The sequence below is a fragment of the Carex rostrata genome, chromosome 11 (genome assembly GCF_964058835.1).
Source record: "Carex rostrata chromosome 11, lpCarRost1.2, whole genome shotgun sequence".
NCBI lineage: Eukaryota > Viridiplantae > Streptophyta > Magnoliopsida > Poales > Cyperaceae > Carex > Carex rostrata.
In genome coordinates, this window is record NC_135928.1 from 3,360,445 (window position 1) to 3,374,254 (window position 13,810).

Consider the following 13,810-nt stretch of genomic DNA (forward strand, 5'->3'; position numbering starts at 1 on the left):
TTTGAATATTGTGATTTTTTTTTTTTTAAAAACCTCAACAAGAAAGCCCAAAATACATTTTTTTATAAAATACTGCAAAATACCGAAATTCATCAACTAAAACTCACAAATGTTGTCTTTTGATGTGTTGTGTCGTATTAAATTTTCAAAAGGTCATTACGTAACTCTTATTTTTTATGAACAGTATTTGTCAATTTAATTTTTAAATAACTAAATAAAAGATAAAATAGATAAAAAGGGACAGAAGAAAAATGTTTAAGTTTTTTTAGAAATATTGAATAGGGTAATTATAATTTCCCCCACCTATCCATCCCCCATTTCATCCCCCAACTAACTTTCTATTTTAACTATAACTATAACTACTATTTCTAACAACTTTTATTTCTTTCCTCTTTCTCCCTTTCTCTTCCACCTCTATTTTCTTTTTTCACCTCCACCTCCCTCTCTCACCTTCACCTCCCACACCTCACCTCACCTCTGCCTCTACCTCCCTCTCCCACCTCCGCATCCCACCTCCTCCTCCGCCTCCGTTTTTCCATCGATAAGCTCCCCTTACTCTCCCACCTCCCACCCTCTCTCATCTCGAAATGATAAATACAATAAGCGCCCTCCCTCTTACACTTTCGCCTTGATTTTTCCCCTGTATGCCTGCTGCTCCCGCTCCAGCGAATGTTCTGCCGGAGATCATCCGTCACTCCATCCCAATCAAGCATGCGTGCCAGGAATGAATACTTCAACGTGTATGAATGAATACTTCAATGTGTATGAATGAATACTTCAATGTGTATGAATGAATACTAGAGCACGTCTATACCGGGTCAGATCCGTCACTGTCAATCGTATCAAAATAATTTTGTATATGTATATGCAATTAATCATTTTCATGTTTATGTTCCCCTTCCTCATGAAGTAGCGAGTTTTGCAAAGAACAAAGCTTTATTAATGGTGAATTAGGCCACTGCGTATTAAATAAATGACATAAAAACAAATTTTGAAAAAAAAAATAGAGATATATGAATGAATACTTGATGTCTTAGATATGAATACTTCAATGTGTATAAATGACTACTTAATATCTTAGGGTGAATACTTGCGTGACAAGATATTAATACTTGTGCAACAGATAACTCGAAAGTATGTCATCATGGATCTCATTTGAAAGATAAAATTGTGTAGAAAACGTTCGTGATTTTAGATTTGCAAAATTATTCACAGATCGTTAGAAATATTGGTTAGATTGAATGGAGAAAAAAAATCCACTTCTAAAAACGTGTAAAAAAATAGATGAGTGATGTGTCCAGTTTTTATATTTACACTTACACGATGAGGATTAATACTTTCTCGATAAGAGATGAATATTTGTGCAACAGACAACTCGAAAGTATGTAATCATGGATCTCATTTGAAAGATAAAATTGTGTAGAAAACGTTCGTGGTTTTAGATTTGCAAAATTTCTCATAGATCATCAGAAATATTGGTTAGATTGAACGGAGAAAAAAACTCACCTCTAAAAACGTGTAAAAGATGGATAAGTGGTGTGTCTAGTTTTTATATTTGCACTTGCACAACGATGATGAATACTTTCTTGATAAAGATGAATACTTGTACAACGAACAACTCGAAAGTATATCATCATGGATCTCATTTTAAAGATAAAATTATGTAAAAAACATTCGTGGTTTTAGATTTGCAAAATTCATCACCAATCGTCAGACATATTGATTAGATTGAACGAAGAAAAAAAATCCCATCTCTAAAAACGTGTCCAGTTTTTTTTTAAAATACTTGATATGTTAGGTATGAATACTTGATGTGTTATATATGAATACTTGATACATTACAGATGAATACTTGCGCGCGCCAGTTGTAAAATCTTTCAAATATTATATGGTCCCCAAATAGTAAGTGGTCCCCCTAAGTAGTTAGTAGTTATTGAAATAGTTAATGACTGGGGGATGGAATGGGGGATTGTTACGGGGGATAGCTAGATGCTCCCTATTGAATAATATGGTGTTTTTATAGAGAAATTAATTATTTTAAATTTTATATGTGCACGCTGAAATTTTTTTCCATAAAATTGGATGGTATTTACCATCACTGTCTGTGGGTATATATGACAGCGGGTGGAAAGGGATATAGATAAAACTTGTACTCGAACAACATATTCGAATCGACATGATTCAAGTTACCTTTGAGTGAAGATAAAGAAAAAGGTGTGGAGGTAAAGTCAGAAAATCATCACAACACAGATGAATTATAGCTTCCATGAACTGATCATCAAAGCACAAACTAAAAGCAACACAACCAAAAAACATATTCTAACAGAAACTTACAAAAGACCCCCTCCAAAAGATTGAGGGTGTGGGGTCCGCACACAGTGATAGTGAGAAAGATAGGAGGACATAATTAGAAGCATTTTTTAATACTCTAGTTATAAACCATGATTAACCTTACTGATGCATTTGAAAGCAAGAGAAAAAGGCAGCTCTGCCTAGGCACGGCGTTTGCTAGCCACATTGCACCGTTTGCGTATCTCCCCTTTCTTTCCAGTAAGTGGGTTGTTTTCTGACAGAAGCCTGATAGCCCGTGCAAATTCTCTGAAAAAATAGGCTTGATTTTTTGCCATTTTTTTCACGATAGGACGGGTCCGTCTGTCATGGGCTAAATCATGGTCCACCTGCAAGAGACCCTTATCATCTAATATGTTTCGGTAGTAGTTGTTGTCGAGCTTCATTGGGGTACCACGGTCGTTGCGTACGTACTGTACAGCTTTTGGATCGGGTATAGGGTCGGGGCATTTCTTAAGCATGTGAGGGATATGATCCGGGTTGAAGTTTGCGTCCACCTCAGGGTACAAACGGTGCACCAGCTTTGTGCAGTGGGTTCGGCCAACGCTATGGGACCCTATTTAATTAGTATGAAATGAAATTGATAAAAATGGATGAAAAAATAATCCAAAAATGTTTGTATTTGTAAGATCATTTGGTAGTAATCTGTTGTTGAGCAAAATCAAGTACAAGACCATTTTTTGGTTCGTTGATCATCTCGAACTTATTGCATGGGATATATAATTACTTGAAAGAAACTAAATGTAATAATTTAGGTTACCGAGTAATGCGACTACACCGGCAGTATCAATGCCAATCGCACTGAATTTGTCTAAGACAGAGGAGATGCTCTCGTTGTGGTCTGGTAGATACTGCTCAAGAAGTGGGGCCCGGCTCTTCCTCCCATCCCTCCTCCCAGTTTTCAGAGGTGTATAAGGGCCCCCTATCTACACCACTCACAAATTAAATAAATTACAGCAAAATATTCTCTATTTTTTCTTTTTCTTTATGGAGCATGTAAGCCATTGCATGCCATGTTATTGTTTTTTCTTGAGAACATTTGTCGATTAATAGTACTTTACTATCAGCTAACCTTTTTAAATGCCCCTAAAATTATTACTGAATCAGTTTAATATTAAATTATTGACTGTTTCAGATAAGATCACTGAAGAACCACTTTGAATGGTGTGCAATGAAAGGACCACTTTAAAATTATTAATTCGATTGTTTCAGATAAAATCAGTTAAAATAATGCAGTGCAATGAAGGACCACATTGAAAATAATACATATGGTCTCAGATCTCAACTTTTTTGCATAGTGGAGACAAACATGATACCCACAAAGGAAGCACTCAATTATGAAATATAGGAAACCTTTAGACATAAACATTCTGAGTGTCCATTGATTGTTGGTACCAAATTGGTACCAATTCCATAATTTCCATTTTAATTGAGGCTTAATTAAAACATAATTCAAAACGACACACACACACACTCATGCACAAATGCAAAACACACCTCGACAATAGCATCCCGAGCAGAAAGAACAAGTATATCAGCGCAGGATACAACACCGGGGCATTCTCGCTCCACTGCCTCTTTAATTGTCTCTATGTACTTGAAATTTCTCATGCCAAAGCTTCTATCCATTTCCTTCTCTGAAATACTCCGCCTTGTTGAATCCAACAGCAATGATGCGTCACAAGACTAAAATTAACGGTAATCAATGGTATCAAACAAAAGACCCTTGAACAAAAAACATTAAAACCTTTTTACTCTAAAATGCAAGTACTTTATTGTAACAACCTTGATTCTTCTCGCTTTGCAATGGCCCATTAAAGAAAAACGATGATCAGTTATCTTATTAATGCAAAATCAGAGTTTTTGGAGTATACAAAATAAGCTATAACAGTATAAATAAAGAATATTTTTAGAGTGAATTAGACCTGAACAGCGCAATCATGGAAAATGTTACGCAGCCAAGAGAAAGCGGTGTTCTTGTGGCTCTTGTAGAGAAGCTTGACCTGAGATTTTATAATCTCCTCTGCTTGGGGGCACGATTCTTCGTAGAAATTTAGAGCCAGGCTGGAGTTCTTCGCACCAATGCTGGCTTCTTCTCCAGCAACGGCGAGCGAACTGGAGGAGAGAAATGATGTAACGAGAAAGAGGAGGAGAAGTTGAAAGAAACCCATATCTGATCAGTGTCTACTAACAGTGTTCTAGCGGTCTTGCGAGCTGTGCTATGTATGAATAGAGGTCGAGTCTTTGAGATTCGTGTCAGATATTTGAAATTCGTGGCAGAATAAACCGATTCTATGCGGTAGACTATACTACTGGATCTGAACTCCGAAAAGGTTCTTCCCACTGACCAGTGGTCACTGCGAAGTGAGACAAAACAAAACAAAACAAAACATAAAAAAAGTAGTACCTGCCCGACAGAGTTCCCTGATATTCTGATTTGAGTAAAACTAGCGTGTGACATGCTCACCAAAAAAGTTTGGTGAGCATAACTCTAAAAGTATATCGGATCGACGTCAAATGTCAAATTCAAACTGTTGAAATCCATGTACTTCATGAGTGATGCATATATATGCAAAATTTTGAAAGTTTCGAGTTTATTTGCTACACGGTCAAGTGGTCAAAGAAATGAACATTTTATTATAAGTTATTTTATATATTCAATTTTTATTATTTCTTTGACCACTTGACCGTGTAGCAAATAAACTCGAAACTTTCAAAATTTTGCATGTATATGCATCACTCATGAAGTACATGGATTTCAACGGTTTGGATTTGACATTTGACGTCGATCCGATATACTTTTGGAGTTATGCTCACCAAATTTTCTTGGTGAACATGTCACACGCTAGCTTTACTCTTCTGATTTATCAGTTATTAATAACAGATTCCGAAATTCTTACATTTTTACTTTAGCACGAGTCCACAAATTTCACCCCTTCAATTCCAGGATGAGATCATGAGAAGAAAATAAAATGTCATTTTTGCCAAATCGAGGTCTGAATACTTTCATAACCCGAGTTGAACTGCCATGTCCGTATGACACGTCAGTTGCCACCGGAATATAAATATTTCTAGACCGTTTGATTAAAATCTACACGAATATTAAAGAGACTGTATATGTATATGTCACCTCGAGTCAGAGGAATTCGTATCCTCTGCGTTAACTCAAAAAGGAATCTTTCGAGTTAATACATATGGATCGTCCAATCAGTTTTAAGATTCGTGCGCACTAATATTAAAGATCTCTTATGTTTTAGGCAGAGGCCGGATGGGCTCCATTTACAATCGGACAGATAATTTCTATTAACTGAAAAGATGCTCTTTTGAGTTAATGCAGGTGGACTCGAGTCGGAGTGGTTCACATCTAAAATTTAATTTATAAGTTCTGATTTATATTTTAATTAATCAAATTTATATTATATAAAACCAAATAAAAATTTAGCAGAGCAAATTATAATTCGGCGTCCCGGTGGACTTTCCTCGAGTTCACATTCCTAAAATATTTCAAATTTAAATTAATCAGTAAAGAATTTGGACTGTTCAAATGCTCATAACATAAATTTTAAAACAACTCATTCTATTAATACAATCTCATACACTCAAAATACACTTCCTGAAAAACACAGGTCCGATTTTGAGATGACTGAAAAATTCAGTTGTATCAGATGATCCAGCCCTTCCTCCATTTCCACTCAGGGGCGAGTCCGCATCCTTTGGTAACAAAAAAAAAATTACTTTCAATCCAGACCATATGGAATCCGAAATATAAAATTTTAAAACCACTTGACCAAACCAAATATAAAATTTCTAAGTAATTCAAAAAATCAAGCAAACTGATATGTTTAAACTCAAATGTCATGTTTGATTGTGTAGTAAAATTAATGAGAATTAAATTGCTTACTCTATTTTACTCTTCATATTTTACACCTTATTTGATAGTTTATGTCATGAATCAAATTAATCAATATGAAGGAGAAAGATATTGAAAAATAGATCCAGTCTATATTATAGTGTGTTTGGATACAACGAGAATAGCGAGAATAGCGAGAACAGCGAGAATAGCGCTGTTCCGATCCATCCAAACATACTCAGGAACAGCGAGAATAGCGCTGTTCTCGCTGTTCTCGCTATTCCTACAAAAACATGGAATAACAAATGAACTCTCTCAAAGCCTCAATCCCTACGTACAGTAGTTATTCTAAATGTTCAATCCAAACAACTTCCGAATAGCTTTGAGTTAGCCCTATTCTTAAATAATAGCTGTTCTCGCTATTCTTAATTTACTATTCTCAACAGTAGTTATTCTCGCTATTCTCTAGTGCATCCAAACGCACCACTAGTAAGTGTGGAATAAATTAATATATCTTGAAAGATGAAATAACTTAATCCAAACTAGCTTACTTCTTACTCCATCTTGCTACTTTTATCTTACTCCTCATATAACTCTCTAAGTATAGAATAAAAAATTTACTCTACCTACTGCACAACCATAACCATGACCAAAATACTGAACCTTTAGGGCCCGTTCGGCCACATACTATTCACCGTGGGTCTGTTCGGCAAGCTATGGAATAGCAAGAGAATAGAGGAGAATAGAAGAATTATGGAATTGAGAATTGATCACTCTTCTAGAATATTCCACTATTCCATTATTATGTTCGGCAAAGTTGATATTGGAATTGTGAGAATATAAAATTATTAAATATGAACATCAATACAAAATGACTATTATAACCTTATTGATTTTTTTTTTCTGGATTTTTATACATCAGTGTTTCTGACATTTATTTCATTAGAGTTTTGAAACATACTTGGTTTCTTTACCTAAATTTAATGTAGCAATGAAAAACTTTAATTAGAAGAAAAAAAAACAAAAGATAAACAAAGTGAAACAAAGATATTTGAATAAATTTAATGTACTCTGTTGCTGAGAGAACATACACCAGTTTGGAGATAACATCTCAAAATTTAATAGGCCAAATATCTACATTATATTTCGTTTTTTTTTTTTCAATTTTTGTAATGTAGCTAATGGGACAAGAGAGAAGGATGAGTTTGGGGAAATACATCAGCTCAAATTCTAAATATATTTCTAAAAACAGAGGTATTTGTGCTCCATATTTTCTAATTCTGATTCGCAAAAAAAAACCTAATATACGATAATTTAAGTAACAGTCAGACCCAATACAAAATAATCGAATTGAACTCATTAACTCAGTCAAAACATGTAGAATCATGGACCATGAAGACATTGAACGGAGAAGGCAGTGGTGAACTGGTGGCCGAGGCAGAGGCAGAGGCATAAAAGTAGTAGCGGCGAACTAGTCATCGCACATGACCGTCATGAAGCTACCGGTAAGGCACAGTTAGAAACGCCTCAGAGAGATGGAAGAAGAAACTAGGGCTTGAGGGATCTCATTTGAAAGACCAATTTGCATTCATTTCACTCGCAGTCTTAATTTCGTAAATCTCTCGACAGATTGTTGAAAAAATTCGTTTGAGTAAATGGAGGAAAAATAATTTCTCCTCTGGAAGCGTGTAGGAAGAAGAAGAGGGAAAGAGTATTAAAATGAGAAAAAGGTGCCACATCACCAAAGTAAAGGGTAAAAATGTTCCGTTTCTCACTTTTTTTCAGCTCAATTCTCAATTCCAGCTCCTCCTTGGAATTAAGAATACGGGAAGAGTCCTCTATTATGACCTTCTATTCCAGCTCATTTAATTTCTGTTCGGCCGGAATAGAAGCTTAATTCCATTCAATTCCACTATTCTGCTAATGCCGAACAGGCCCCGTGGGAAATAAAAATTAGATCAGAATTAAGTTTTTATTCCCATGATAAACAGTAAAATTTAGTTCAAAATTTTTTATTTCGACACTCATTCCTATTCCCTACTGAGTTGCCGAACGGGCCCTTCATCCGAACTACCGGATGGAAATCAAATAAATTGGACCCAGTAAACACGCCTGACCGTACGAGACTACGGTTGGGCCGGCCCTAGAAATCTGATCTAATCCGTAGCTCTACGATCAAAATCGACGGTTCATAACTCTCTTCCTCCCAGGCTTAAGCTAAACCCATGTAAATATGGAAAATATTCATCCAAACTATTTCGCCAAAATTTAAACAGTGGCTCGTCTTTGTCACCGCTGTCAAGTCCAAACAGACCGTTTTTTTTCTCTCTTGATGGAAAAGCGTCGGTCGGCGACGGATGTGACGTCAGCCCTTAGTAACCTTCAGCTTGCACCGGACCAAAAGTCAATCCCTTCGTCCATGATCTCGGATCTTATCCGTAAGATTTATTTTCTGAATTAGGAAATCTTAAATGATGTTTTAATTTGATTTTATTGATCGAGATGTTTTATTAGACTATATAGGTAAATCTGGTGTAGTATTAAGTGCAGTTTTGATATTATTGGCTAATTAAAACTTGACTAGTTGGTGATTGTATAAGTTAAACTTGACTAGTTGGCTAATTAAAACTTGACTTGAGAAAAATCTGGTAAACTAGATCAAATTTATATAAGTTAAATAGCTAAACCGACTGTCTTGTAAAAACAGGTGAATTAAATAAAGGATTTCTAGAGTTGTATTAACATGTTGGTTGGCTCCTGTCCCTGTTCTTGCCTTTATGAATCAAAGATTTACCAAACCCTAGTCCGTTTTAGTACTGGCGGCTTGTATTAGTAGCGACCCGGATAGCTTTAGTACATTGTTGTTTCAGGCTTTATTTAGCCTGATTCTTTCATGACCAAAGAGAAAGGTAAAACACCCAATGATTGCATAAAATTGTTGAGGACTAAGTTTATTTTACTTGGTACGAGATGTGATTCAGAAGTTGATAATTGATTTATCAGATCAAGCTCCACAGAAATCAAAACCGAGGAAATTGGTTAGTTTATGTATTGGACTTCTTGGCGAACATTTGGAAGAAATTATTTCTGATTTATTAGAAATCTCAGCTGGATTTCCACCTGAAATTAAGGTATGTGGATGAACAATATATATACATTTCTATTAGGAGGTTCTTTTTCCTACCAATTAAGCTCACCAATTATTGCCTTGCTTGTAGGTAAACCCGAGATTGTACATAATCTAATAAAGATCTTGTGATTCTTGCAAAATATGCGTAGCATTTCTACCTTAGTTGTCGTTGCAAACAAGCCTAATTGTTTGAAGTTAAACTATTGTCAAGCTTACCTAATGATCACAAAAATTAGTAAGTTGCCACGATGTTTTCATAGTAGTTTGAGGTGTATTGTGGAAGTGAGATAATTGTTGGGTGTTTTCTGCAAAATACAATAATAAGTTTTCTGTAGTTTGCAGAGAAGGCCATTTCAGAATAAAGCTTAGGAGCCTACTTTAACCACCAGTAATAGTGTTATAAAAGCCATATTGAATCTGTTATCTTTTTCATTTGTTTTTCTACAAAATGCTAAAACAATTCAGACTCTTTGCAGTTGATAATATTGGCAATAGCAAGACGAAGGAGGCTATTAAATGATGAGGTACTTATCGCACTTGCAGAGCCTTCTTGGAAGCTTCTAGATGTTTCTGGATCAGATATCACTGATCATGGCCTCACCACAATTGCTAAGATTTGTACCAACTTGCATGCCGTTGATATAAGGTTTGATACTTATACTTCTTTACTTGCCATATTAGTGCTTTTGTTTACTAGTAAATAATCCCACAGTTGTTAATATTGACGAAAATCTTATATACTTTAGTAATTAAGGCTTGAAAATTTGACTTGAAAATATTGTTTTTGTACCTGTTTGTGATGTAGCCGTTGTGAGAATGTGACTGCAGATGGTGTCTCTGAGATCATATGTCAGTGCCGTTCTTTGGAAATATTCAGATGCGGGTTTGCTCTCTCTCATGACTCAACCTTTGTATTAGGGCCCAATTTGCAACTTTGATCCACAAAGTCATGCTACAGTTATGTTAGAAACAAAAATTGGACAGATCACAATAAAAAATATAACAATATTCTGTCCTAGTACAAAGCCAAGACCTGGATTGTTGGTTTCTGTATACTCCTTGTGCGTGGATTTTGACCATGCACCAAACTTGTACATAAACAGGAAATAAAAAGATGAATGAATCAATTGCAGAGGAGGCCCCAGATGCAATGTGACAGCAAGAAGGTGCTTGAGTTTATTTAAGCCTAAATTACATGTCATTGAAGCAGATTCTTGGGAGGAGCTTGATACCAGTAGCATATCGAGTGGTGCAGAGTCTCTTAGATGGCTTTTATGGGTATGTGATTATATCTTATGTGTAATTTCATGCTTGGCCTGTGAAATGCCATAATTTGGCATATAGTATACAGCATACCTTCAACAAAACAGTGGGAATTTCGTGCATATAATTTATACCTAAGAAACATGAATACTATCATATTAACACTTCTTGTCGTCCTTCTCTACACAAATGAGAGGAGAAGAGAAATTTTTTTGATATTTTAATATTTTAATAAAATATCAGGAAGAGTGTAAGTCGTATTTTCTGTGTTTTTGAGTGACATATTGGGGATTTTATGTATTACTGCCATACATAGGGTTATTCATTGTTTTGTTGGGACATGCATGTAACTTATTCTTTGTTTCCTCTTACCTATGATCCCAAATTGTTGATGTAAATTCTTCAGAAATTACAACTTAATCCACTCTTTCTGTACATGATTGTTTTGGTGGGTGAGGGGGCTAAACTAGCAGGCCCGATGATATGTTAGGTATGACATGTGTATTCCATGGCAAGCCAAGAAAATCAGAGGGTCTAAAACTTTAATAACTAATACATTTAGTTCAATATCTTAAAATCTAAACCTAATAAAAACCCTCGTACTGCACTTTTATTTATGTGAGGTCCTTTTTTTTTTAATAAAAGAATGACGCCGTTACCACCTTCACGCCAAAATTGGTTGTGTGCATCTATTTTGTCATATTATATATTGGTAGCTAATCTTTAGTTTTTCGTGCTCAGCCGAAGATTGATGAAGATTCAAAATCAATTTTGTCAACTGAATGTCCACGAATCATCATCAACCCGAACCCATCTCCAATTGGTTTTCACGGCCGACTTAAAGTGCCAATTGAGGCATTTCCAGAAATACCCCTTGACCATTCTATTGTACATGACATTGACCCAAAAACATGGGCTTGTTCCGTTCCTCCCACTTTTGCTGGGAGGAATGTTGCAACTCACCCTTCAAATGAAATACCACTGTTGCCCCTGGCCGAGAGATTTAGGCTGGCAGTGTTATCAAGGGAAACCAGGCTGGCACCGAAGAGGGCAAAGAATGCAAGGCAGAATAGAAGGAGAGCTGAGAAAGAGCATCTTACGCACAGCATCGAGGCAAAATCAGTTGCACTTGCATCCAAGTTTCTAAGAAATACATAGTTCATTTGCTTGGTACTTAATTACACAGAGAATTTGTTACTTTTGTACTTTCAATAATTTGAGCTTGTTAAGATGGGATGTAACTTGTGTATTTATGGATATTTTTGTATAATGTGCTTGTGTAAATTGGAAAAGAATGCCAGAAAAGTAAAGAGAACAACGAAAAGAAAAAAGCACAGGATAAGTTTCAATTGATAAGTAATTGTTTTTACTGTTGATAGGACTGCAGTCTGTAAATGATGAGGTGATAAACTTTGTTTTAGCTTGTATTTCAATAGAGATATCGTTCATCACTTGAAATGAGAAAACCCGATAACCCAATTCCGTACCCTGACAAAGAAATTCTCTTTTTTGAATTGATAATCATCTGCTCTACGAGAGGGGACATGCTCTCAGATTACAGTAATTTCTAATTAATTTAATTAAGTATTTAACTGAATTGAATGAGCGTTGCCCAGCCAGCGTTGAGGCTTGAGCTGCTAATGATGTTGGATTCCAACTAACTCCCGACCATTGGGGTAAATATTTTAACAGATTAGTTTTGACTTCATTAAGCGCACGGCCTACAGCATCAAAATTGTGTTGTATATGGTTTATGCACTGCGTGAAGGAAAAACTGCTTTGTTAAAATCATTCCCCGACCATCGTTCATTTTTATTTCTTGTGACATTGCGGGCCCATGGTCCAGAGACTCAAAAGATGGAGCGCTCGTTGCGCACTGTGCTATGATTTCTTTTTGTTATAATTTGCGTTGGGTCCCGCTTAACATAGAAATTACTTTATTAGTGTTAATAACGCCGTTACCTTTTTCCGTTCTACCGCCATCGTGGGTCCCTGATTTAGCCAGTCTCTTGCTAACTTCCCCCAAGTCCCAGCAACTCCTCTTCTTCGCCTTTCGCACATTTGACTTGGTCAAAATTGGCTACGGCTACTCCCAATTCTCAGTAAGTAGCTGATTGTAATGTTGTATATTTGATTTTACTTCTCATCCAGAGAAAATCACTCTGTATCAGCACAACCTAAGAGGAGTCCGGATTATTTTCTATGTACATGTAAAAGATTAAGACATTTTAACTTTTTTGAATTGGTATCAAGAATTTACAAAAAGATATTGATGTAGATAATTTTTTGACATTGATTATTTAACTTATTAATTTATATTAAAAAAAAAGAATAGAAAAGTGATACTATTTATGTACATATAGAGAAAATAATATAAATAAAATCTAACAATTTTAGTTTGATATATAAATTTAAAAAAGTTATTATTAGAATTAAAATTAAAAAATAAAGGTGTTACAAAGACAATAAAATGGAATCATTTAAGATATATGTGGATAAGAAGAAGCTTATGTTAATCTGTAAGTGCATAATTGTACCGGTATTAAGCAATTTCTGTTTTTGTAAATTTTTGACGGTTTCTAGAATGAGAAACAAAACGGATTAGCTGATGAACCTCCTAAAATTGTATTAAGTGGTCAAATATTCCCTTGCATTTTAAAAGGAACAATTATTTTTCCGTTTGCATTTGTATGAACTTATAATCTCTTTCAATTAATCAAACCTTTATGTTAAACAGAATGACAATATATATCTTGCTGACCCAATCAGTGCCTCGTCAAAATTAACCAGATTGCTTTATCTCAAAAAAAACTATATTAGCTATGTCCAACTAGAAAAACAAATTCAACACATTATCCATATATTTAAACCTAATTATAGGAAGTATTAGATTGGTTTAGGAACAAATTATAATATACTTTCAGTATATATACCACCTCATCCTGTACCTTTCTAATATCCAAAAAAAAGGTGGAAAATAAGAAAAACAAAGCAACAATGACAGCCAGATCACTGTTTTCATTGATCTTCTTCAATTTTTCTCTTATTTGCTTTCTAAATAGTACCTATGTTTCTGCTCAAAACCCTGTGTTTGCATGTGATGTCGATTCGAACAAAGCCGTTGCTACTTTTGGCTTCTGCAACACTACATTGAGCTTTGCAGAGCGGGCTGCTGACCTAGTAAAGCGCCTAACATTACAAGAAAAGATTACGCATAT

The 13,810-nt window shown here is 35.3% G+C and overlaps 2 protein-coding genes across 2 annotated transcripts; one reads left to right on the forward strand and one right to left on the reverse strand.

Moving 5' to 3' along the window:
• Positions 1 to 2,255: 2,255 nt before the first annotated feature.
• On the reverse strand, positions 2,256 to 4,548 carry PRXR1 (Peroxidase superfamily protein). Its single transcript, XM_078310714.1, has 4 exons — positions 4,275 to 4,548; positions 3,847 to 4,035; positions 3,110 to 3,275; positions 2,256 to 2,905 (listed from the first exon to the last, which is right to left on the reverse strand). The coding sequence occupies exons 1-4, from the start codon at positions 4,518 to 4,520 to the stop codon at positions 2,493 to 2,495; spliced, it is 1,014 nt and encodes a 337-aa protein (XP_078166840.1). The 5' UTR covers positions 4,521 to 4,548; the 3' UTR covers positions 2,256 to 2,492.
• Positions 4,549 to 8,441: 3,893 nt separating this feature from the next.
• Positions 8,442 to 11,849, forward strand: LOC144561680 (RNI-like superfamily protein). Its single transcript, XM_078310713.1, has 6 exons — positions 8,442 to 8,637; positions 9,203 to 9,330; positions 9,806 to 9,975; positions 10,135 to 10,212; positions 10,463 to 10,607; positions 11,334 to 11,849. The coding sequence occupies exons 1-6, from the start codon at positions 8,532 to 8,534 to the stop codon at positions 11,748 to 11,750; spliced, it is 1,044 nt and encodes a 347-aa protein (XP_078166839.1). The 5' UTR covers positions 8,442 to 8,531; the 3' UTR covers positions 11,751 to 11,849.
• The last annotated feature ends 1,961 nt before the right edge of the window (positions 11,850 to 13,810 follow it).

Coding starts and splice junctions, on each gene's coding strand:
- PRXR1 (XM_078310714.1), bottom strand. CDS start 4,520: ATGGGTTTCTTTCAACTTCTCCTCCTCTTTCTCGTTACATCATTTCTC. Junction 4,036..4,274: donor TCCATGATTGCGCTGTTCAG/GTCTAATTCACT, acceptor CGTTAATTTTAG/TCTTGTGACGCATCATTGCT. Junction 2,906..3,109: donor CGGTGTAGTCGCATTACTCG/GTAACCTAAATT, acceptor CTAATTAAATAG/GGTCCCATAGCGTTGGCCGA.
- LOC144561680 (XM_078310713.1), top strand. CDS start 8,532: ATGGAAAAGCGTCGGTCGGCGACGGATGTGACGTCAGCCCTTAGTAAC. Junction 9,976..10,134: donor TTGCATGCCGTTGATATAAG/GTTTGATACTTA, acceptor TTTGTGATGTAG/CCGTTGTGAGAATGTGACTG. Junction 10,213..10,462: donor TTGGAAATATTCAGATGCGG/GTTTGCTCTCTC, acceptor AATCAATTGCAG/AGGAGGCCCCAGATGCAATG.